Raw genomic sequence first — 26698 nt, 5'->3', positions numbered from 1 at the left:
GAGGCCGGGTGCACAAAATTCGTGCACTGGGGGGGGGGCGGTGTCCCTCAGTCCAGCCTGCACCCTCTCCAATCTGGGACCCCTCAGGGGATGTCCGACTGCCGGTTTAGGACATCCTAAACCGGCAGTCGGACATCCCTCTCACAATCCAGGACTGCTGGCTCCCAACTGCTTGCCTGCCTGCCTGCCTGCCTGATTACCCCTAACCACTTCTGCCTGCCAGCCTGGTCGCCCCCAACTGCCCTCCCCTGCTGGCCCAGTTGCCCCCAACTGCCCTACCCTGCTGGCCCAGTCGCCCCCAACTGCCCTCCCCTACCAGCCCAGTTGACCCTAACTGCCCTCCCCTGCAGGCCTGGTAGCTCCCAACTGCCCTCCCCTGCAGGTCTGGTTTCCCCTAACTGCCCTCTCCTGCCGGCCCGGTCAACCCTAACTGCTCTCCCCTGCAGGCCTGGTCCCCCCAACTTCCCTCCCCCTGCAGGCCTGGTCGCCCCCAACTGCCCTCCCTCCCCTGCAGGCCCAGTCACCCCCAACTGCCTTCCCCTGCAGGCCTGGTTGCCCCCAACTGCCCTCCCCTGCTGGCCTGATTGCCCACAACTGCCCTCCCCTGCTGGCCATCTTGTGGTGGCCATCTTGTGACCACATGGGGGCGGTCATCTTGTGACCACATGGGGGTGGCCATCTTGTGCGAGGATGTGATGGTCAATTTGCATATTACCTTTTTATTATATAGGCTTGCTTTAAAGTGGTACATTTGTTACAGTTGATGCGTATTGATACATTATTAATTAACTAAAGTCCATAGTGTACAATAGTATTTACTCTTTGTGTTATACAGCCTATGAGTTTTGACAAATGCATAATGTCATGTATCCATCAGGACAGTATCATACAAAATAGTTTTACTGCCCTAGAAATATTCTGTCCTCCAACTATTCATCTCTCTTCTTCCCTCCAAACCCCTCACAACAACTGGACTTTGTACTGTCTGTATGGTTTTGCCTTTTCTAGGCTGTCATATAGTTGGAATTATACAGGGGGTAGTCTTTTCAGACTGGCCCCTTTACTAGCAACATGCTAAGTGTCTTTTCTTGGCTTGATAGCTCATTTCCTTTTTATCGCAAACACTATTCCAATATATGGGTATACTATAGTAGTATGTCTCACCTGTTGAAGGGCATCTTGGTTGCTTCCAAGTTTGGGTGATGATGAATAGAAATTTCTGTGAACATTCATGTGCAAGTTTTTATGTAAATATAAATTTTCAACTCCTTTGGGTAAATACCAAGGAGTAGGAGTATGTTTAGTTTTGTTAACAAACTGCCAAACTGTGTGGCTGTACCATTTTGCATTCCCACCAGCAATGAATGAGCGTTCCTGTTGCTGCAATCCTTGCCAGCAATATGGTGTTATCAGTGTTTTGGATTTTAGCCATTCTAATAAGTGGTCTTATTGTTTTAATTTTCAACTCCCTAATGATATTTGATGTTGAGCACCTTTTCATGTGCTTTTTTACCATCTGTATATCTGAGGGTGCTCAGACCTTTTGCCCATTTTTCAGTTGGGTTGTTTGTTATCTTATTGTTGAATGTTAAGAATTCTTTATATATTTTGGATATAAGTCCTATATCAGATATGAGTTTGCCAACAATATTTTCTCCCAGTCTGTGGCTTGTCTTTTCGTTCCCTTATGATCTTTGAATTTTCGGAGTAGGAAACTAAACTTCAGAAAATTGTGTGATTTTGCTACAAATTTCGTGGCTAGTCAGTGACAGAGCAACAACTAGAGCCCCAGGAGCCCAAGTCCTCTGTGAACCTCTCAGACACCCTGCTGATGGGAATACCAAGCGTTAGACTCTTCTGTCTTTACAAGGGTTGCCCTTGCTCTTATCTTCCTTGTTTAGGGCAGAAGAGATGAAAGTCTGAAAGTGGATGAGCAGCTGGCCAAAAAGGATGCCCAGGTCAGTAACAGAGCAAAGAAAACATCTCCTTTAGTACCTGGCCCACCCCCCAGTCTACCTTTTTATTTCTGTGGCACAGCTGGGGCTGCGGTCTCCTGTCCTGACTGAGGAGAAGGCTGCGGATCAGCCTTCCCCAGGAGGGTTATTATCCCCTAGCCCCTGCTACCCCACCTCTCAGATTTCTAGTCTGCTAAATGTGAGAAATTTGGATAATTATCTCGCTGACTCTACAACAAAGTAAACCTCCTCTCCTCCCAACCCTTCAAAAAGAGACAAGAGGATTGTGTCCATAAGAACATTTAAGTCTCCCCGCCTTGTCCCACAGATTCTCTATAATGCCGGTGAGAAGAAGTGGGGCACAGACGAAGATGCGTTCACAGAGATCCTGTGTCTAAGGAGCTTTCCCCAGCTAAAACGAAGTAAGGACTCTCGTTACGATCCTTTTGGCTCTGTGTTGCTTTGCAAATGTTTTCTGCATTTAATATACAAAATTCTGGAAAACTAAGTTAAAAATCGCCAAGGTGGTTCCATTTTTATGTATCAACAGTTCAGGAAACAACTAGTCAGGGCAGAACTGACATGACTCTTGTTCCCCTAGAGGCTGAGTAGAAACCTAGTGACAGGTAACAAACAGATGGGGAGGGATGGCGGGAGGAGAAAAGGGGCTGCCCTCTGGGGTGAGAGCAGAGAGGAGTGTTCCTGTGGATGGAGGACGCTGGCTGCATTGCTTCCACCCCAACACTTCCCTAGTTAGGCACTTTCCAGAAACACCAGGTGCTGTGGTGTCTCTTGTTAATACTTTAGCATGGATTACCATTCACATCTCTCTGAAATGAAGGTAAATTGGGGAGCCCTCTTTGTCAGACCAACTATTACGTGGACTTGCCAAGCATCCACCCTCTCACTCGTCCATCTCCCTGAGCCATTCTGGAAGCAACAGCACCTGGATGCCGAGAAGCCCATGTCCTGTGAGCACCTACTGTGGCTTCCAGGTGCAGGCCAAGAGAACAGTGACAGTCACAGTGCATGACCAGGCTTCTGCTGAGTCATGGGGAAATGAGAAAATACGAAGATAGTACCAGGATTTTTAATTCTGAAGTTGCCCTTCCTTAAGTTTGGCTTTAGAATTTCATTTATAAAATAATAGTAATTGTATATCATGGTTGCTTTAATAACATCTTTATTTTATTTATTTAATCCTCACTCAAGGATATTTTTCCATTGATTTTTAGAGAGAGTAGAAAAGGGAAAGACAGAGCGAAATATCGACAATGAGAGAAACACATCAATTGGTTGCCTCTTGCATGTGACCTGACCAGGGCCTGGGCCAGGGAGGAGCCAACATCTTTATTTTAAAAATAAAAACCAAGCAATCCTAGATCTCTCTCCAAAATTTCTTTCTTTTTTTTCTCTCCAAAATTTACATGGAAAAAATTACTTGACTGGCAAAATATGCCCATATACTTGGTGATGTATGTATAGGTTTTGCTTTGGGGCAAAAACTGATCAAGAAAATGAAATGCCTTCAGGTACATGTGAAGTAGGCCATGCCCCTGAGGGAATGATCTGCTCAGCAATAAGAAATCTTCATATTGAAGACTGTGTTGGCAGATAAAACATGCTTGAATAATTACCCAGGTGCTGCTATAACTTAAACACAGACCATCTTACTAGACATATTATTTAACCTTTTAGGCTATTTTAAATGCTAACAACCTGGGGAGAGGGAGAGGAGAGAGAGAGAGAGGAAGATCATTGAAGAAAATGGCCTATGAAGTTCAGGTTTTATTGTAGGGGTTTTTTTTGTTTGTTTGTTTTTAAGACATGAAAAATAAAAACTTCCATGCTCAAGTTTTGATGATTTAAAAAAGGGGTTTTTGAGCTCACAACTGAACAACTTGATTTGCTGCATATCAACTAAAAAACTGGAATATATTCACGTGTGGTCAAGTGGGATGCTTTCACTGTTTCTGTGGTACTGCTCTTTAGCATTTGATGAATACAGAAATATTAGCCAGAAGGACATTGAGGACAGCATAAAAGGAGAATTATCTGGACATTTTGAAGACCTACTGCTGGCCATAGGTAAGCTCTTGAGTGCTTCCAAACTGAGTTACTTTGCACTTGATGTAAACAGCGTCGGGGTTGGCTCCTTGTAAGAATCCTGACTGATCCCTCTTTAGGCTCCCACAGCATCCATTTAACAACATGCTCCACAGATATTGATAAAGGAATGTATGAAAAAGTAATTTTTTTACATCTTACTTTGCTTTTAACTTTGTATTTGCCTGCTTATCACCACATTTGGATTGTAAACTCCTTGAGAGATAAAAATATGACATTTCTATTGGCATTTTTATTGAGCTCTGTTGAAAGCTGAGATGGGAGCCAATTTGGTAATTTACCATTTTGGGTCATTGGAAGATGTCAGTGGCTAGTTGAGCTCCGGTGGGAACTAGCGGTCTCCTCCCCCTCGGCTGTGCTAGCAGGGAGTGTGTCAGAAAGACACGTGGATAAACAAGCAGACAGAGACGCTGTTATATAAGGTGATCTGCCTCTCAGTGAGGCAAGGAAGGTGTGGTCAGAGAGTGAGAGACGATTCAAAGACAGGATTCGGTGGCCCATCTGGTCAGAGTCAGGCAAGAGAATCTGTCACGTGCTTGCACACACCCAGGATTGTTGGGAATCCTAAACCACTCTAATTTAGGGTGGTGACTGGGTTTGCTGCGGCTTCTTCTCCATTAGTTCCAGGGCAGGAGTACCTGTATGAAAAAGCATTTCTGTCATCCACATGATAATGCATAGCTCCTCTGGTGAGATCAGGATAGCTGATGTCTGAAGGTGCGCTCCCCTGGAGTGAGCCTCTGATTCATCTTCAGATGCTAATTACCGGGTCTGGAGGTGAGCTCCCAAGGAGGGTTCCTCAAGTTGTATTTTTCAATAAATACTCATCTGGCACTTACCATGTGCTCAGCGCTGCGCTAAACTCTTTACAAATATGGACATATTTAAGCCTTATAACAATCCCCTGGGTTAGGGGTGGTCGAGATGGTAAACCTGAGGCACACAGAAGTTCAGTTCCTTCCCAGGTCACCCAGGGAAGGCAGGTCGAGCTGAGGTCACCCAGCAGCCAGGCTCCACGATCTGTGGGGAGAACCAGCCATTCGGTGTGTAAACAGAGGCTGAAACACACACATATCATACGTCTGTGCTGAAGTGTTTTAAAGTAAATGACAGAAAAGACACCAGGTAGCAACCACTCATGAAGTTCCAGACCATTCTCAGGGCTTCTTCCACATATGTCATTTCGCTTCACTTCTAATCCTCTCTTCAGTGCCAGAACAGGACTCTTTATCCAAATGCTAGTAAAAAATGGAAGGAAGGAAGGGGGGCAGGGAGGGAGGGAGGGAGGGAGGGAGGGAGGGAGGGAGGGAGGGAGGGAGGGAGGGAGGGAGGGAGAAAGAGAAAATACTGTTGACTCTGAATTGCTAAAAGATAGGCCAACATAGAAAAAGCTTCTTTTTCAATTAAAAAAATGGAATAGAGCTGTCACCATAATCAGTTTGGAGGCAATGAGGTAGCCAGTTTATTTTTTTCCATTTCACATTGTTGCTCTTTACATCAATTTTGCTAACTGCTATCATATTTGAAAAACTTTATTGAAATGTGTGAATTCTTACTCATTGAGTTAAGAAGCATTCTTGGAAATATATATTGAATGATACACTAAATTTAGGCTATAATGTATATTATTTTATCAAGTAAAAGAAACTCCTTATAATTCGACTAATTGGAAGTTCAAGATGTGTCACACTCATTTTCAATTTGTTTACCATTGGAATACTTCGCAGTTTTTCTCATCTTTACTGAGCTATAACTCACCATAAAATTCACCCATTCAAAGTATGCATTTTAGTGCTTTTTAATATATTTTCAGAGTTTTGCAACCATTGCCAAATCTAAATTTAGGATATTTTCATCAGCCCCCACAGAAACCCTGTACCCACTAGCAATCACCCCTCAGCCCCTAGTAACACATACTTTCAATGTTGATAGATCTGCCTATTCTAAATATTTCATGCATAAGGAGTCTAATACATTATGTCAACACATACTGTTTAATATGAAAACCCACCTGAGCTGTATCACCTTAGAAAGGCATAATAGAACATTTCTAGTTGTCAAATCTGGACTAGACAGGGGAGGCTCTACTCAAAAAGACTCTCCCAGTAGGGAGAACGCTTTCATCGCAGACACGGGCAGGAGTCTCAGAATCAAACAGAAAAGGCTTCTCTTTGGCATAGGAGTTGGATAAGCCAGGGAGCATGATCGTTGGGGTTTGACAGGAGATGTGTTTGGCTCTGTCACCTCACTCTCAGGACAGGCTGCTAGGAAGGTATGTTTCATGTTTTAGTGCTTGCTCGGGTGAGGGGCAGCCAGAGTTCAGGGGCCTGGGGGAGGAGAAAGGACTGACTGAAGTTTGGTCAAGACATCACAGAAGGTGAGAAATTGGCAACTGTGGCCTCTTGGTCATTGCAGTTAATTTCAGTGGACTCCCTGCATGTCAGAGATTTTCCTGAGTTTTCCTGCTTTCGAGGTTGGGTGCTAAAGCAAACTTTATCACTATGTCTAACACCACTTCCCGACATTTTAGGGCATAAAGGACAAACCTGCTGGTTAAAAACATAAAGCAGAAGAAAAGCTAAAGGGTTATGAGGGCAGGGGGAAGTATTCTATAAGGATTTAGTTTAGGGAGAGGGAGATGATTGAAAAGCTTATTAGGATAAAAGTGGGCATAACAACTTTTAATCAAAGTATTAAGGCTTGCTTAATAAGAATTTCAGAAAAAAATAGGTACAACTGATCCAAATGGTTGGTTTATTCTCAGAAAACTTCACATCTAACACTGTTTTCATATTTGTCCCAGATTCCACGTATGAGTGTCTAATACATCCTCTACGCCCCCCCCCTCCGACACCCACCCCCCATTTCCCTAAGTCAATTACACAAACTGAAGGCCTTTTCCGTTCCTTAAGAGATCCAGTAAGGCACTATGAGAAAGCTACTTATCCTTGTTCTGACCTCTAAAATTCATTATAAAATTTATTCACTTTCATCAGATTCCTATCTGCAGATCACATTTGAGGCTATAAAAGTACTTGTGTTGCAATAAATGGATTTTCTCTCTACAGATTTTTCTATTCCTGATGATTTTCACTTTATTTAAACTATACTTAATTTTCTCATGTTTTTGCCAATTTCCTTTTTTTTTGTTTTACTCCTGCTTTACCTGTTATTTCAAAATAAAGAATTAAAAGATTGCAGTATTTTTTAGTAACTGAATTTAGATACAGCCACTTAAGAGAAAATCTTTCCCATTTGAAACACTGGTTTCAAAATGAGCTCCAGCGCCTCTTCTTACCTAATGAGTTATTTGGGCAACATCTCTGCAGTCTTTAGACCCAACTTATTCATCAGTAGTCAAAGCTGTTAGAAATGGAGCAGTGGCCCACCTGGGGAGTTATCAGTGGAAGCGAAGGTGTTGGTGTGTCTGAGACTGGAGATGAGTCATGTGCTGTGGGAGTTTCTTTGGCAGGCAATTTCATTTTCCCCACGGCTAAAGATCACTTCTGCTAACATTCTGTGCAAATATAATGTTACAAGGCTTGGAAATCTAGGTTAACTATTCATTCTTTCATTCTAAATAAAAGCCAGTAGTGGGGAGGGAGTAAAATGGGTATGAATCGTTGTTGTTTTTTTATTTGTTTGTTTGTTCATTTTAATTATTTATTGTCTAAAGCAGGGGTGGGCAAACTTTTTGACTCGAGGGCCACAATGGATTCTTAAACTGGACCGGAGGGCCAGAACAAAAGCATGGATGGAGTGTTTGTGTGAACTAATATAAATTCAAAGTAAAGGAGCGGAGGGGAGAGCAAGAGAACCCTCTGCTTTTTCGGCTCCGCGGGCCGGATAGAACAGCCGAACGGGCCGGATCCGGCCTGCGGGCCGTAGTTTGCCCACAGCTGGTCTAAAGTATTACATATAGTATTACACATGTCTCCTTCCCCCCCGGGTATGAATCGTTTTAAAAAACATTTTACTGCATATTAACTCAATTTCAATTAAATGACGATGAACATGCTTTATTTTTCTACAGTTCATTGTGCAAGGAACATACCTGCCTTTTTAGCTGAAAGACTGCATCGAGCTTTGAAGGTTGGTCTGGGAATTTCATACATGTTCTTAGCTGCCCTCACGGAAAATGTAAAAACATTGCCATTGTTGATGGAATTCCATTCACTGTGATGGTCTCTCTTTTGTAGCTAATCCATGCCATGGATTGATCACGAGTATCCTAATCATTAGAGCGGTTGGTACAGTAAAATGTTGACTAAATTACCTCTCCCGGTTCACAGGCAATAGAACCTGTTTTAGAACTGCACACCTCAAACCTGACCCCATAGGTCCAGTGGCCTTTCAAGCTGCCTTCCTTAAAATAGACCAAACTGAGTCAGCTGCCTTGTCTGTTGCCCCTGCTAGATGGTGAGCTCCATGAGCAGAGGAGTTTGTTTTTCTCTTTTATATCTTCAGACCCTAGCACTGGACCTGGCACACAGAAGATGCTTGCTCCACTTCCCTTACTGGACATTTCCTATGGGAGTCCATGTGCACCTTCTGAGTTATGTCCAAAGTGAACACATCACGTTCCTCACTTCACCTCCCCTCCACCCCAGTTCCGCTCCCCTTCCTGCGTTCAGTCATCTCAGTGGAAATCCCCAGCTCCCGAAGTCATACCACTCCTCCCATCCTTGTTCTTTGTGCCTCAGCCTCTTCAGCCTTTCTGCTCCTTGACTATGCCACGTCTCTTCCCATGTCAGAGTCTGTGCATTTGTTGTCCTCCCTGCCTGAAAGGTACCTCCTCCAGGTCTACCTGTGATTGGCTCCTTCTCACCTGTCAAGGTCTCTGCTCAAACGTCACCTCCTGAGAAAGGTCTTCCCTGACTACTCAGGTCAATTGTCTCCCTTTTAGTCACACTCTGTTCCATAGTTCTCATTACTATTTATTTAAACACTTTGTTAATTTTCTCTACTGACCATCTCCATTCATTAGAATGTTAACTCCATGAGGCGAGGTACGGTCTGTGTTGTTCACTATCGTATGCACAGTGCATGAAACAATGCCTGGCATACAGGACACGCTCAATATGCATTTGTTGAATAAATGAATAAATGAATTGTGTCAATGTAACTGCTCGGGAATTTTACGAGTCTCCCTCTCCTTCATTCTGGACAAATGATACATCCAGTTTTGTCATCTGCCTTTATAAGCATCTCTTAAATAGACCCATTTTCTCCATCGAACCACCATTTTTCTAGGTCAGGCCATCAACTTCTCTTTTGTATGTTAGTGCTAAAGCTTCTAGTCCATTCTGTTATCTTCATACTCCTCCTGCCCCGCACGCCATTCCTCATACTGCTGCCAGAGAGATCTTCGGAAAGCTCAACTCTGCTCCGATCCGGTGCTCTCCTGTTGAAAAGACTGCAATAGTTCCTCACTCTTGGGATAAAGTCAGAACTTCATTTCGTGGCTTAAAAGGTCCTGCCTTTCCAGACACCTCTCTTGCTATTCCTCTTCATTATTTATGTGTCCTTGAGTGTGGCATTCTTTCTTGCCCTAACCCTTCACACCTGCTGTTTTCTCCATTGGAATGTCTTTTTTCCTCTTTCTGTGAACCCCACCCCTTCTCCTGTCTGGTTATTTAGGCCTCAGCCTAATTACCACTTTCTCAGACAGACCTTTTCTAATCCTTAATCTATTTTAGGCTCCCCTCATATGTGTGCCTATAGTACCCAATATTTCTTATATGTCACATTATATTATATGGCCTGTTTTCCTACCTGTATCCTTTGCAAAACTGGAAGTGTCCCATCTCTGTTTTCAGCATGAAGCATGGTACTGGCACAAAGTAAGCTGTTGATAAATATTTCTTAAACAAATGGATAATGAGGTTTGATGTTAAACGAGGGAAGGAGAGTCACCGCGGTGGACTATTTTGTGCACCGTTATCTATTTATTATAAATATAGAATTATACGCTGTTTTGTGCCTGATTTGTGCCATGGATGTCTACATCTCTTAACAGGGTGCTGGAACCGATGAGTTTACTCTGAACCGAATAATGGTTTCCAGGTCAGAAATTGACCTTTTGGACATTCGAGCAGAGTTTAAGAAGCGTTGTGGCTATTCTCTATATTCAGCAATTAAAGTAAGTCTCTTCTTAAAAATAGCAAAACACATTTTGCCTTTCTCTCCCTATTCTCTTTCCCTTATAATCCTTAGAACATGGAGATATGTGACTAAGACTTCTCTCTCTTTGTCAGTGTGTAAATGTGTAGTGGTAGCAAAACAGCCCTTAAACATAGAGACTGTTTTCAGCTCTAGAATCTCAGCCACATGATAGATACCCACTTTTTTTTTTTTCTGTTTAGTGGCCACTACTTTTTCTTCTTTTTTGAATTGTATATGCAAATTGTTTACCTATTTTTTTTATATTGCACGGTTTTTATTTATTTTAGTGTTTCTTTATGAAAATGACAGGAAAGAAAACTACATATTTTAAATTTCCTCTCTGTTTTACACAAAAGATAGCATGATTCTGCACCTTGGAGTTCTTTTCATTGCCGTATATCAGAAGCTTTCTCAGTCTTTTAAATAGCTGTGTATCATTCTATTATTTGTTTATTTATACCCACCACATCAACAGATGTTTCCAGTTTCTTGCTATTGTGAACAATGCTGCCATATGCATACACAGTTTCCTAAGGTACAAGTGTATCTGTGGGATAAATTTGAGCAGTTTTTTCCTGAGATAAATTCTCAAAAGTGTGTAGGATTGCTGAGACAGATGTGAATATATTTGTAATTTTGGTAAATATTACCAGTTGACTTCCATCTCTACTTCCATGAAGAATATATGAGTCCTTGTTTCTCGACAGCTTTGGCACAGAGGGTGTTTTCAAACTTTGGGTTTGTAAAATCTGATAGGTGAGAAATTGCATCTCAGTGTATCTTTTTCTTAATATGAAGAAAGCCGAACATGTTTTCATGTTTTAAATGCCATTTCCCTTCTGGTAATTTTTTATGTTACTTGCCCATTATTCTATTGAAATTTGGGTTTCAATTTTTTGAGGGGGTGTCAATTTCTAAGATCTCTTTTCATGTATGTTAGATCACCTTTTGTCTATGAATTATAAATATTTCCCCCAGTTTGTTGTTTTTCTATTGACATGGCTGAAGTTGTTTTTTCATACTGTTTGGGACCAAATAGAATTCATCAATGTTTTATAGTTTCTTGATTTAAAAAAAAAAAAAGTAATTCCTTACAGTCTATTATTCTGTATGAGAATTCTAAAATATGTTACACAAATTCCTTTCAGTTTTATAGAATGAAACCAGTTTTCATTGTCCTCAGATCTTAGTTAATATTATATATGTAGACAAACCCCAAATAAATGACAAATTATAAGGAAGTAAGACCTGAAAAAATTGTGTAAGAGGCTTCCATACATGGAGCTAATGGTAAAGCCACAGTCCCAATAAGAATATGACAACTTGGAAACGATGAATGAAGGGGCTATCCCCCATTAAAGATTGTTCTCTACGTCAGCCTCCAAGATGGCACGCAGGCATGAGTGGTAGAGAGGGGTGGTCCACGCTGGGTTCCTGAACAAAATGGGAGCCCAGGTTGAAGAACAAGCCATCACATTGTCCCAGCCTCCAGGGTCACTGGCTAGGTGCAAAGATGGAGTCCAGGGCTGGCTTCACATACATCCTACAGGTCTCTCTATGCCTCAGCCTCCTCCACCTAACAGCTGTCTGGGAAAATCAGCTTTGGCAATCATTAGCCCAGACATGAAGACAAATGGATCTCAAACAGTGTAGAGTCACTGAGGCCAGAGCTCGGAGGTGGCACCCAGAGGACAAACCTAGTCTGAGAGAAGGACATGTTTGCTCTGAGTACTGGTGGTCCAGAGTCGGGTGTGGAGTCTGAGCTGTTCAGACATCTGGGGCCCAGCTATAGGATCATTTTATGAATCCTGTGGATTCTGATCCTGGAACCAACCTCCCTCAAGCCTCTCTTCGAGGCTGGAGTCCCATGCTATGCAGGAGACAACATCCAGTTGCCCACCAAGGACTCCTCCATTCTGTCCCCATTCCTACGTCACCAGGAACAGCTGAAGCCCATGGCCCAGCCTTTGAAGTGGCCCTGCCCAGCAGAGCTTCCCTTGACCACCTGTTGGCTTGGGCCTTCGGGCAGCCATCCTGAGAACTTTCTGGCCTCAGGCTCCACAAATGGAGTTACGGTGGATGAATGAATGAACATCACACAATCAACTGGAGTCATAAATCAAAATCCCCCCCACCCTATTTTTTTTGTTTCAGCCAGAGCTTTTGCTTTTTATTAAACCTTTGCAGAAAGAGATGCATGCCTGAGTTGAAATCGGAAACTTACTCAAAAAGGCAACTCTCAGACTGTGCCTGGGGCTTAGCACAGATTTTATCAGCTGCTCACACTCAATGCAATTTGAATCGATCCTGACACATTACAATCATTTCAATCAACAGAGGAAGATTCAATAACGTTAACCATATTGTTCTTACTAAGGCAGAAAAGTAGACGCATAACTTTTATAAAGATTGTCAGTAACAAGATTGAAACATAAAGAGGGCTCTTGGTTCACCCTCAGCAAACCAGAAAATTAAATTAAGCCGTAGCTCTCCCTCCCGCAGTGGTCTGGGTAATTGAGGCTGATTGTATTAGGAAACATTTAAACTATGGGTATCTTGATAGAAAATAAAAATTCATTGCTGAAGAGTTCAGTTTGTAATTTAAAATTATATAAGGTGTCTTCATTTCTACTACCTGAAAGTACATTATTAGGCGATATCATTACATTTTCACTACTAATGAATAAGATCCTTTCAGATGATTCCATTTCTGTCACTCAGAAGCTAGAATTTCATTTTGTATATTGTCGGGGAGGAAGAAAGTTTCGCCTTGTCTAATGATTAAATCTACATGAGACATATTAATAAGAGAAAATAACCAAATTTAACTGCATAACTGTACATGGGAACCCCACTGAGTCAGAAACCTCACATAAGGAGAGGCTGAGGGATAGAAAGGTAAAATGAGCTATATCTGACTACCTCCTGGTCATATATGAGGTGAGATGCCATGGGGTTTCAGAGGGTCACTGCAGGACGATAAGAAGAACAGAGTTCAGTAATTTGTAGTTTGCTCTGCCTTATAGATAGGTCAGAAAGGTTATCTCTGATAATCCCTCATTATGGGCAAAACCCCCAATTCAAATTCTTCTCGGTAGTTAAGCGGGGAGGGCAGAAGTTTCTCTTTAGCCCACAGGATCTCTGTTGCCTTTAGTTTAAAATAATCTGCATCCCACAGAGGCACATTTTGGGATAACTCATTCTGAACCCTACAATATCAGCCTGGCCTTTAGTTCTGTCTTCCTCTTCCTTCTGCCTATTATTTAGACATTTCTCTGCTCATTAACACCTTTCTCATGTGATGATTGGTGGGGAGAAGGAGAGAAAGACGTAGGTGAAAAATGTGTGTCTCTTATTCATTAATAATAAGATATTAAGAGCATATTTGGATGGAATTGCATTTTTGGTAGATTTCCTTGATCCATAGATTAACTACCTATTTAACAAATAGCGCAAGTCCAGGCTCTTTAAGGGAAAGCATAGTAGTCACCTTCAATTTATAATCTGTGTGAAGTGAGGTGGGCATAAATAAAATAATTAAAAGATAATAATATGAAACAACATACAATTAAATACTTGATTGTACAGAGGAGAGTAATATAGGAATTGAGAGTAAAACAAGTTTGAGATTAGATAGAGAAATGGGTTTGACCCTATCTTTCAGGCTAATAAGCATGTGTTGAGTGCCTCCTGTGAGTCAGGTGGTATGATGGTCAGTGGAGTCTCACAAGTGAATGCTCTAGAAACATGTATGGTGAGAAGTATGAGGGAAATAAGGAAAAAGTCACTTGAATTGTTAGGAGGTCTACCTTGGGGAGTATTGAAAAATAAAATCCAAATAGCAAGATGAATTCAGTTGAAAGAGAGCTCTGAGATCATGGAATTTGTATTTCATTTATTCAATTAAAAATATTTACTGAATGAGAATTATGTGCCAAGCTCAGGGTTACAATTATAGGCAAAGGAAAAAAGTTTCCTGTCCTTATGGAATTACAAATAAATGTAATATTTGTTTATACAACTATGCTGAATGGAAAGGAAAGGAATATTGTGATATAAGGCCATATAATAGGAGGATTTGACCTATGGGAAGGTTTGATTCAGATCTGAAAGGCAGAGGTTGTATGTGTTGGGAGGAAGTAGAGCATTCTAACAAAAGGAGTCACAAGTGAAAAGCCCTAGTGTTGGAGGAAAAACAATGAAAATGAGGCTGAGGAACCAGGTCACAGAGGACCTTTCTGACAATGTTTAAAGATTTTTTTCTTTAGCTTAAGAGCAGTGGGAAGCCCCTGAAGAGTTTTTGTTTTAAGCACATAGTGTCATAATTTGAAGTACACTTTGAAAAGATCCCTGAGACTGTGGACGATGAATTGGACAGAAGATAGAAGAGATGTGGAGGCATAAGTTATTATACTGGTCATATTAGAGTAGCTATGACCTGGTAGTGCAAAGTAGTAAGCAAAGCTACTGGCAATGCAAAGAGAGGAAAGAGCAAAGACTTCAGAGATATTTAGGAGTTAAAATTAAGACACTTGGTGTGAGGAGCAAAGAAGAGAGATGTCAAGGATGACTCCTAGGTCCCTAACTTGGGAAGCAGATAGTTGTGCCATTCCCTGCAAAGGTCGGGTTTTAGGTGTCTGACTTTTTTGTTGGCTTTTTTTGTTCGTTTGTTTTTTCTGGGAGTGGAGGAGAAAGCGCAGGGGTTTGGTTTTGCACATGTTGAGTTTGAGATGTCTTTGAGCTATAAATGGAGATGTCAAGTCAGTAAGCTAGTAGTATAAGATACATTTTCAGGGTCAATTATGTTATTGAACCCTTGGACATGGATGACAATCCTCTAGGAAAGAGGATATAGAAAATACAGATTGAGAAGAGAAGAAAGCTGAGAACTGAGTTTTAAACATTACTAACAATGAGTGGCTGGATCGCAGAGGATAAGCCTTCAAAGAAGACAAAGGTGGAGCTGCCAGAAAGGAAAGAGGAAAAGCCGGGACTCTTTACAGGGCTACCTGTTGTGCATATGGTGGTGACTGGACTAGATTTACAAAGCAGAAGAACTAACAACTTGGAGAAACAGATTGATGAATTTAGAGCCAAGAAACTAGTGACAAGAGATGAGAGCCCAGAGTAGGTTTGTTGTGGTCAGAATGGAAAAAAAGAGTAACTTGAAAAACACCACAGGATTTAATTGGGAAGCCGGATTAAATGTAAAGGGTAAAAGGTGGAATCAAAGTTGGGAGAAGAGAGACCTCTGTTAAAAACAGGCCAACAGAAACATTTAGTTAGTTTTTATATATATATATTGATTTCAGAGAGGAAGGAAGAGGGAGAGAGAGAGACATCAATAATGAGAGAGAATCATTGATTGGCTGCCTCCTGGACGCCCCCTACTGGGGATCAAGCCTGCAACCTGGGCATGTGCCCTTGACCAGAATCAAACCTGGGACCCTTCAATCTGTAGGCCAACACTCTATCCACTGAGCCAAACTGGCTAGGACAGTTAGTTTCTTAAGAACAATTAATATGGCCTAATTAGGAAAGCATGAATTATGTTCAAAGGTTTTGAAATTACACTAATTTCAAATTAGTGTAAATTTTTTGTGTGATAAAATTTCTAAAATGCCATATAAATAGAATAGCTATTTTACCAGAAGACATAGGGAATAGAGATAGGAGAAAAGGATGACTATTTGTTTAGTGTCTACAGTGGATCAGAAAGTTGTTGTTTTTTTTAATCCCAAATCTCAGTACTTCATTGTATACTTACATAGACAGGACTATATAGTCTGCATAATTTTACTTAATATCTCAGCTATACCAAGGCTCCCTTGTTTTATAGCAACACCCTCTGAAACATGTAGCATCCTTGATTGTTGGGCAAAGGGAAGAAATATAAAAAATATAAGCAAGCAGATGGAATTCAGTTGAGCATCAGATATTTTTCAATGCTTCTCAAATATATCAGAGATGTTTAGTTGATAGTACAGGGATCATATTACTCTCTCAAATCTGTACTTTCAGTTTCTTTTCTGCTTTTTTCCCCCTTTATTGTTGAGAGTATTACAGATGTCCCCTTTGTTTGTTTTACCCATTGATCCCCTCCACCCCGTACCCACCCTTCCCAGGCCTTCACCACTCTGTTGTCTTTGTCCATATATGCATGTAAGTTCCCTGGTTAATCAATCCCCACCAGAAGATATCTGTGTGCTAAGCTACTTGGATGTATTTTCTCAACTAACTGATAGAACTCCTAATAATTCTTACAACTTTGTGATTAGAGGGAGTTGTTTTAATGCAAAACTGGAGCACTGTTGACTTGTCAGCAGTTTGAGAAATTATTACCTATGGCAGAACAAGATTAAGAAAACCAATAAGGCCAAAGAGGACCACACCAAGACACATCATAATTAAAATGCCAAGGGCAAAAGACAAAGAGAGAATCTTGAAAGCAGCAAGAGAAAAACGGTTGGTTACCTACAAGGGAGCACCCATACGACTGTCAGCTGATTTCTCGGCAGAAACTATGCAGGCCAGAAGGGAGTGGCAAGAAATATTCAAAGTGATGAACAGCAAGAACCTACAACCAAGATTACTCTACCCAGCAAAGCTATCATTCAGAGTTGAAGGTCAGATAAAGAGCTTCACAGATAAGAAAAAGCTAAAGGAGTTCATCACCACCAAACCAGGATTACATGAAATGCTGAAGGGTGTTCTTTAAGAAGAGGAAGAAGAAGAAAAAGGTAAAGATAAAAATTATGAACAACAAAGTGACATCAAATACATACCTACCAACAAGTGAATCTAAAAATCAAGTGAATTAAAAATCTGAAGAACAGAATGGACTGGTGAATATAATAGAATCAGGGACATAGAATGGAAGTGGACTGACAATTCTCAGGGGGAAGGGGGTGTGAGGGGTGCGGGAAGAGATTGGACAAAAAGCTTACACCTATGGATGAAGACAGTGGCGGGGGGGGGGGGGGTAAGGGCATGGGGTGGGGTGGGGAATCAGGTGGAGGGAAGCTATGGGGGAAAAAAAGAGGAACTCCTGTAATAATCTGAACAATAAAGATTTATTAAAAAAAAATTTAAAAAAAGAAAAAAAAAGAAAACCAATAAGGGAAGAACTAAAAACTGTATTAAAAAAGTATGTATGTAAATGCCTGTTGTGTCTTATGAAAATAATGCTTAACTTCTTTTCTAAATAGCCTTTCTTCATTGCTTCCTTTGCATTAACTATTACTTAATATTCACTCCAATGTGAAACTTAAATGATAAGAAATGCTCATTTGAGTTGCCTTGAATAAAATAAGAATAATGTGAGTTTTTTGGGCAATTTAGGTTCAAAGACAAGTTTTACCTCCAATGCTATGCAAACATTTTTTACCTCCTTTGCATAGTAAATATTACATCTTAGTACTTTAAGCCTCAATCTCACATAGTATGTTTTCTGAATCAAGATCTTTTTGACTAGTCTAGGGGAAAGTAAATCAGAAATATACTCTTTGGAGATGTAGTTCATTTCACTTTCTTAAGTATAGTAGGGTGTTAAGGAGCCAGGAGATTGGGGTTCAAATTCTGCTTCTGTCGCTTATTATATGATTTGGCACAAGGTTCCTCCTCTCTCTTTTTCTCATCTTACTGATGTGTTAAATGGATATACTTATGAACCTACTACTTAGAGTTCTTCTGAGGGTTAAAGTAATTGGTAATTATTTACTAAGTGTTTGGTAAATAATACATATTACTAAAACTATACAGTAGGTCCTCGGGTTACATTGGAGATCTGAAACCCACCTCCATAAGCACCTACGTCACTAACATGGAGCACATCCACAGCAGCAATGAAGTGAAACAGTAAAAAAAAATTTAAAAGAAAGATAACAATTCCTGACCTTTACTTGTGGTAAATAAATAATAAAAAACATAAAGCACAAGTGTACATACGTTGAAATGACAGAACTTTGTTTTTTATAAATAAATGGGAGATGGCGACGTAACTACAAAACAACGTACATCGAGTCCGACGTAACCTGAGGACTGCCTGTAATTTTTAAAGTTTTGCTTAAAAATTAATATTATGTAACACCATATAATTGATGAAATATATTTTATTAAAACCAAATTGAAATTTAATTGAATTATATCAGGAAGAATTTAAACATTATTGTGAAAAAGATGCTAGGCTGAAAAATAACTACACTCAGGTATGAATGGATGATGGAATTACAGGTGCATTTTACTAAATGGTACAGGTCATGAGTCTTGCACCCCAGTGAATCCCCTAGTACTACGAGATTTGGTTACTCTATGGTCCCCTCATTATTTATGCTGTACCTGTCCTTCTCTCCATCCTGTGCTTTGCAGTCGGATACTTCTGGAGACTACGAAGCCACACTCTTAAAGCTCTGTGGAGGAGATGACTGAGCCACGCACATCGTCTACAAAGGTTGTCTGCTCCCACGATGGGCTTTTCCAACAGCTCTGCTCACTTCTTTCTCATGTGTTTGAAAAGTACAAGCAAGTATAAACAGCAGCCTGTTTTCCTAACAAATTTTCATTGTTCCATAACAACAACAATGACACAATTATTTTAGAGCATCTCATCATACATATGTAGCAGTTTATTAATGAAAATTTAAAATGATGTGAAGAATCTCCTAACACTATCTAAATATATTCCTGTTTAGGAAGTGAGAATCTTTGTACAGTTCTAAAATATCAAATGCAAAGCAGGGTAATAAAAATTGTTGCCTTTGTTAAATTGTCTGTTTTTAGCGTCTACTGACATTGTTGGTACCTGGTGCCAACAACTAATTATATTTTATAACACGCTTTTGTTACAGAAGCTGTTGCTGCTTCAATCTATTAACATATTAATCACATCCATCTTTAAGAAAAGGAATAAAAATGAAGATGTATGTGATCCTGCCTACCCTTCCTAGTCATGATCAAGCTACATGAGCAGCAATGTGTCATAAGTTATTTAGCCGTCAGAAAACATCTGTGGAACTATTAATCTAACCACTTCCTGTCTGAATGGCAAGCATGAATTGGGGTTATTTTATGCTAAATACTGCTTTAGCAGAATCAAGTCTATAAGCTTTCCTTTTCCTCTAAAATAATTTTGCAAAACTATGCATTTTACAAGTCCCTCGTGTTATCTTTGAAAGGGACCTACCATGAAATATCTTGACCAATATGAAATATCTGAGGTAAAAAATTCCAGTTGGAGTTATTAGTCTGGACTAGATAGAAATGATAGATGTGTGAGAAATATAAACAGTGAGGTGTGGGTTCACAAGTTATCTCTTGTCCTGGAATTTCCGAATTGCATAAAGGGAGAAAGGTGTAGGGATTTAGAGTCCTACACACATGGTTTTGACTTCCTGCCCTACTGTGTACCAGCTCTGTGACCCTGGCAACTAAGCGCTGCTAACCTAAAGTTTTCTCATCTGTAAAATGGTGATAATTATAGCGCCTGTCTCTTTCACAGAGTTTCTTAAAGATTAAGTAAGGTAGCCCTGGCCAGCGTGGCTCGGTTAGAGCATTGTCCCATACACCAAAAGGTGGTGGGTTCGATTCCCAGTCAGGGCACATACTCAGGTTGTGGGTTTGATCCCTGGTCTGGGCACATTCAGGAGGCAACCGATGATATTTCTCTCTCACATCGATGTCTCTCTCTCCCTAAAATCAATTTTAAAAAAATAGATTAAGTAAGATAATGCCTCTGAACACATCGCTCTGTGCCTGGAAATGGTAAGTGTTCAATTAGCATGTTACCATTATTATCTCCATGCAACATCAAAATGATAACAACAGCACTGCAATCATTCTTTCAACACTTCACCCACCGTATGCTAAGTAAGTATTCGTTACACTAAAGGGACTAAGACTCATTTTCTATTGCCAACGTGCTTTAAAATCTGAGAAAGAGACGTGTAAGCAGATAAATGCAACACAGTATGTACTGTGCATTCAGGGAAATGACGTTGTATAAGAGAAAGAAGCAGTATGGAGGTGGAGTGAAGAATTCAGCCTCCTAATGGTTATAAATCCCACCAGCTAAAAAATTGAGAAGAGGCAAGAGCACTTGCAAAATCACAGAGTTATGAACTAGCATTATGTGTGCACAACTCTATGCAAAGGTTTGTGTGATGGAGGCTTAGAGCACAATTTATGAAGGCTCATGTACCATGCTAAAGAGGTTATAAGCAGCCCTGGCTGGCATTGCTAAGTGGTTAGAGCGTCGGCCTGTGGACTGAAGGGTTGCAGGTTTGATGCCTGGTAAAGGGCATGGACCTGGGTTGCAGGTTCAATCCCTGGCCCTAGTCGGGGGGTGCAGGAGGCAACTGATCTAATGTTTCTCTCTCTCCTCCTCCCTACCTCCCTTCCACTCTCTTTAAAAGTCACTGGAAAAAAAATCCTCAGGTGAGGATTAACAACAGCAACAAAAAAGAGTTTACAAGCAGGGGGCAGTCATGGGAGGTACATTCCAGGAGGATTTCAATCAGGGAAATTATGTGCTTAAATTTTTGACCAAGGGGGAAGAATGCATAGAAGAAAGCTAAAAGCAGGGAGCCTACTTGGCAAGTTCTATAATCCATACAGAAATGTCAGTCTGAACTAAAATAATGCCAAGGGAGACAAAAGGAAAAAAAGTACATACACACACTTAAGAAATATTTAGGAGATAAAGTTGATAGAACAAGATAATCAAGATTGTCAGGTGTCAAGTTTGATCCTGTCACTTCAGCTTGAGTGATTTGGTGAAGGAGCATCTCACCAAGCAAATCATTGCTAATACTTGAGTGCTTAGTATGCATCACTCACTACGTTAAACAGTGTAGTATATGTTAAACCCTAATCCTCAAGGAACTTTACAATGTAGGCACTAACTCCCAGGTACAGGAATGGAGGCTGCGAGAAATCAAGTAGCTTGACTGTTGGAAGAGCCAGGATTGAAGCCCAAGCAGCCCAACTTCAGTGTCCAGGCTCTTAATCACTATTTGGCCTTAAAATGCGTCCCACCCCATGGCCACTGTTCTTTTCAACACTAGAACATAAAGCTATTTGAATGCAGGGAATTTTGCCTGTTGCATTCGCTGCTCTGTTCCTAGTGATATTCGTATCATTGCATGTCATGTGTTTTAGTTATTTTGACGGTTCTATATCATTTCATAGTGTACATCACAGGCATAATTTCTAGGAGGCCATGGAATCGCCCTGAAAGAAGTACGGAAGGCATAGTTTTATCTGGCTCCATACCCCTTGTGCTTCTTTGAAGCTATGGTACCCTAATCCAGCCACAGAAGTAGCCTTCATCTACAGTCAGTACACAAAACGAGGAAGAACCTGTTTCATTCTCTCTAATGGGTTCTGGTCACCTGTTTCCAATGTGTGTGGGGAGAAGGGTTCCCCACACCAAAAAGCAATGCTCTGACACCATCTGGATGTCCTACAACGACTCAATTGGACACTGTTTACCTGTGGGCAGTGTCAGATCCCACAAGTCAAGGGTTCAGTCCAACAAGACTGCCCTCCCACCTCCAGATGCCAATTACAAGTCCAGTTTGTTACCTGTGCTTCCAACCGACTAGCTATGGATCAGAGATTGTAACAACTCCTTCCTTAGGTTCGATTAATTTGCTAGAGCAGCTCAAACTCGGGGAAATGCTTACTTCTGTTTACCAGTTGATTATAAAAGGATATAGTAAAGGATACAGATGAACGTCAGATGGAAGAGATGTGAAAGGCAAGGTATGTGGGAAGGGACATAGAGCTTCTATGCCCTGTCCAAGTGTGCCACCCTCCTAGCACCTCCATGTGCTCACCAACCCGCAATCTCTCCGAACCCCGTACTATTGGTATTTTTATGGAAGCTTCATCACATAGGCATGACCAATCATTAACTTCATTGTCAGCCCTTTTCCCTTCTCAAGAGAATGGAAGTATGGTGCTGAAAGTTCCGAGCTTTTAACCAAGGCTTGGTCTTTCCCATGACCAGCCCTCATCCAGGAGCCTACCCAGAGTCACCTCATTGGCAAAAAACAAATATTAGAACAAAAGGTGAGTCTAGTGATCTTTTCACTTAGGAAATTAAAAGAGTTTTAGAAGTTCTGAGCCAGGAGCAATTATCTCTTGCTTTCTCAGATTTGTTGTATAATCTTGTCATATAAAGAGACAGCCCCTAAACCATTGTGAATGTCAATGTATATCTTACATGTCTTTAAATTTCTAGCCCAGTTTCCTTTTCATAGAGGTACACAATAAATTTTAAGAATAATGATTTGTAACATGGGGTAGTAGACCTTATCTGGTTGTTATAAGGAGCAGAGGAAATAATTAGAGCTACCTTGAAAAGTATTGAATGTTATTCAAACGTGATGTAGAATTTTAGAGTTGATATAGACCAAGTTGATTGTGCTCCTTAAATAATACACTATAATAATAATATGATCTAGGTCTAGGCTAACATTTATTAAGGGCTTACCATATGGTATGCACTATGCTAAACACCTTTAAATTGTTTTCTAATTATCAAAATAACTTTATGAGGTAGAAACTATTATTGTTCCCTTTTTAAAGAATAATTACTTTTGTATGTATGAATAGAGGACTTACTATGTGCTGAGACTGTAGTAAGTATTAAATACCATTTATTCTGAGAGTTGTTATACTTTGAAACATTATATGTGTTAATATTACCCCTTATTTTACAGATGAGGAAAATGAAGCTCAGAAAGGTTAGGTTACTAGCCCAAGGTTGCAGAGCAGGAAAGCCAAGGATTTAGAATCCAGGTCAGTGTGTATCTATCTGTGCCTGAGTAAGTCTGAGGAGGGTGAGAATGAAGGAGGTGAAGATCACTTGAGATGATTCTCCATATAGAAAGCAGCATTGTAATAATAAGAAAAGGCTCCAAGGAAAGCTTTCTTCCTTCAAACTTTTTATTCTCATTCTTCTTGCATCATACGCATTGGACCAGCTAGTAACTACTGAAAGTATATTTCTAATGATTCTGATGGGACACAGCTAACTCAAGATGAAGGGTCGTGGTCAGTGATCCTTCCAAAGAACTACAATACTTACTTAAATGTTTAAACACTAGAATGAGAGGGGCAATATAGGCACAGGGCAGTGCCAGCACATGGGCCTTAACCGATCTCGGCAGCATGACCCTAAGTTATTTTACTTTAGGCAAGTTATTTTACTTTGCTATTTTCACCTTTAAAATTGGAACAGTAATAGCTTACTAGTAGTTATTTTGATAATTAAATTTGAAGACAAAAGGTGTTCAGAATAGTGCATACCATATAGTAAGCCCTTAATAAATGTTAGCCTAGATCAGCGATTTTTAACCAATGTGTCGCAATAATTTTTTAAACAAGCAATACCTGACTATTTATTCAGGGGCACTGACCACTTTTCCTTTAGATTGTCAAATGAAAAATGAAAACAGCCAACACAATAGCTGTCCAGTGTGAATGAATCAAAATTATACCTATTATTTTTGTCAGATTGGAAAAAAAAATGTTTTGTGGTGTGTGGCAGAATTTTAGAATTTAGTTTATGTGTGCCATGAGATGAAAAAGGAAGATCCCTGGCTTAGGTCATATTATTATTGCCATTTATTATTCAAGGGACATGTTTATTATTGCCTCCAATTTCCACAAGGTGGCAGGTCGAGTTCAAAGTGGACCTCATGACTCTGTGTCCCAAAGGCTAAAAGCTACTTACTTGACTTGCTTCCAAATAACTGGGCCAAGTATGAACTGTTTGGAAAAAATCTCCATTATTTTGTCCATAGGATGTCTTTTAGGCACTTTATTGTTGGGGTAAAAATCCTTCTTAATAGAACATATGGACCACTTCACTTAACCCTTTTGTTTCTCACCATCTACACTTACATGAAACCAATACGGAAAACTTTTCCGTAGATCACCCGCCTGAGTGAGTACATTTAAGTCATCTCTTTACTCACTAAGTTTAGTCCCTGCAGACTGTGAAGGAGGAGGAAATTAGCAAGTTGGAAAGAGTCCTGGACTCTGTGCAAGGTGAACTGCAACAGGCAGGAGATTTGCACACCTCGCTCTAGAGCAGGGGCCCTCAAACTACGGCCCGCGGGCCACATGCGGCCCGCCGAGGACATTTATCCGGCCCGCTGGGTGCTGCTGCCTGTCCTGCTTAGCAGCCGACTCGTCCCGGGCCCGCAGTGTGCATAGGAATTTGTTCATAGTTGTTTTTTTAAACTATAGTCCTGCCCTCCAACGGTCTGAGGGACAGTGAACTGGCCCCCTGTTTAAAAAGTTTGAGGACCCCTGCAAGAGTTCTTGTGAGTATTAAATGAAACAAAACATATGAAGAATGTAACTCAATCAAAAGTAGTTACTGGGCAGTGCATTGGCATAGTTTTCCTAGTGAATGGGAGATAGTTTTCCATAAGCATTTGCAGACTAAATAAATGATGGACTACATGGTGATAGTAACTCTAAGACTGGCCTTGGAAGTCTTCAAAAAATACGCACTGAAATCAGTGTTGTCAAAAAAATGTGTCCTCTAACAATGGGAATCAAAGGTGTGCACTTGAGTGGTCAGGTGAGCAGGATCTGAAAACAGGTTCCCTCCATTTACTTCCTGCCCACCACCTGTTGAGTGAGCAGCCTACTCAATCTTTGTGTGCCTTGGTCTCCTTATCTGTAAGGCTGGGATGGCAATAGAATTTATTGTTCTGCTTCTGACAGAGGTGAGGTTTCGATAAGTCGGTTTAGGCAAAGCTCTTAGCAAAGGGCCTCCCATCCTATAAGTGCTCAACAAATGTCAGCTGTAATTCTCTGGCTCAGTTTGGAAGAGTTACAATTGCTTATCCTCAATTCACTTGGGGGTTTTTTGGATGTTGTAAAGCGAACACTTCTAGTTTGTAATTAGGAGAGAAGGTAAAGCAGACCTCTTGGCAATTTCCTGCCTATGAAGCCAGTGTTTTATGAACCACGGAAAGTACCCCAGATTTCTTTTCAACCCCCACCACCACCAAACTGAAAAACGCTGGTCTTTCCCACCCACTCGCTATACATCTCCCGTAGGACTCTAAAATCAAAGCAAGTATGAGTTGCTTTGTGCTCAAGCAATTTACTAGTGTGATGTTTCCTGCAGTTTCTACAAACTCGGTTTCATGCCAGTTTTATCTCCCAGAGGGTCAGTCCTGCTCAGAGGCCGGAGTTTGCCTGCTTCCATGGATTTTATAGTCCAAGGTGGGAGAGAGGATATCAAGTGGGCAGGAGTCCCACTGAATGGCGGCTGCAGTAAACTGTGAAAAGAAATCCCAAACCCCCAACCCAAGCCACCAAAACAGCCCATTCACCTGTACGCATTGTTTGTGTTTTTTTTTAGATTTTTATTGATTTCAGAGTGAGAAGGAGAGGGAGAGAGAGATAGAAACATCAATGATGAGAGAGAATCATTGATCGGCTGCCTCCTGCACGCCCCACACTTGGGATCAAGCTCGCAACCTGGGCACATGCCCTGACCAGGAATTGAACGGTGACCTCCTGGTTCGTAGGTCAACGCTCAACCACTGAGCCACACTGGCCGAGCTCAGCTGTATGCATTTTAAAACACAGCCATGCACTAGGGAAAATGTGCCATCAGAAGTCCTCTTCGGCACAAGCTCTGTGGGTCTGGATGTGGCAGTAAGTAACAGCCCAGGGCCAGGATGTGCAGAGCTCTGAGCAGGCGCTGAAGTAACAAGTGACACAATATCAGGCAAAAAGAACTTTGTAAAAGGACATTGAGATCAAATCAGCTCCTCCACAAAGGAGCAGGCCACATTGGGTAGGAGGTGGGAGCACAAATTTCCCAGGTGGGAAGCGGGTGCGAATGAACCACATTCTCACCTCTCTTCAGAGAACCAAAAGGCAACCAGAGCATGGCGGCCTCTGTTGGTGCTCAGCCAATTTCCTCACGTGGAGTTAGGAGATGGCCAAGGTGAAACACTGAAACAACTTGTTTTGTGTTGGAGACCTAAGTCTACAAAGAAAAACCCCGATCACATACTGCACATTCTAGGTAAACAGGGGTTAACTGATCTCTTCCTGCAAAATATCTTCTTGGTTGCTCCTGGTCAAACCAACTCCTTGAATCCTTTATTCTTTCAAACAGTTATTGCCTGGTTAACCACGGACCAGGATCTGTGCTCAGTGCTGGGTTATAAAGATGAATAAAGCAACACATTTCCTAATTTCAAGGAGTTGATATTCTAGAGAATGAAGACATACCTGGCTAATTAGCAAAGGGAGCAAGGTGGGGGAGTGGTGATGATGGTGGTGGTTGTGGTGATGGTGAGTAGATTTGTGGTTCAGGCAGGCCTGGCCGTCCTACTTCCCAGCTGTTTGACCCCAGACAAGATTCTCACACTGCTGTTCTTGACTTCCAGAGTTAACAAATAAGCTGTTTG

At 41.0% G+C, this 26698-nt stretch overlaps 1 protein-coding gene across 1 annotated transcript in view; it reads left to right on the top strand.

Moving 5' to 3' along the window:
• Window positions 1–19008, top strand: part of ANXA3 (annexin A3) — a 57351-nt gene extending 38343 nt beyond the window's left edge. Inside the window, exons 8-13 of the mRNA XM_080676175.1 lie at window positions 1902–1958; window positions 2284–2377; window positions 3948–4043; window positions 8116–8174; window positions 10102–10224; window positions 18615–19008. Coding sequence (XP_080532301.1) covers window positions 1902–1958; window positions 2284–2377; window positions 3948–4043; window positions 8116–8174; window positions 10102–10224; window positions 18615–18674 — 489 coding nt within the window. The 3' untranslated portion in view covers window positions 18675–19008. The remainder of the gene's footprint in view (window positions 1–1901; window positions 1959–2283; window positions 2378–3947; window positions 4044–8115; window positions 8175–10101; window positions 10225–18614) is intronic.
• Window positions 19009–26698: the final 7690 nt, after the last annotated feature.

This window comes from Plecotus auritus, assembly GCF_963455305.1.
Source record: "Plecotus auritus genome assembly, chromosome: 1".
In the NCBI taxonomy this organism is placed as follows: Eukaryota; Metazoa; Chordata; class Mammalia; order Chiroptera; family Vespertilionidae; genus Plecotus; species Plecotus auritus.
The sequence above is the reverse complement of the archived record's forward strand: the minus strand, read 5'-3'. Positions and strand labels throughout refer to the sequence as shown.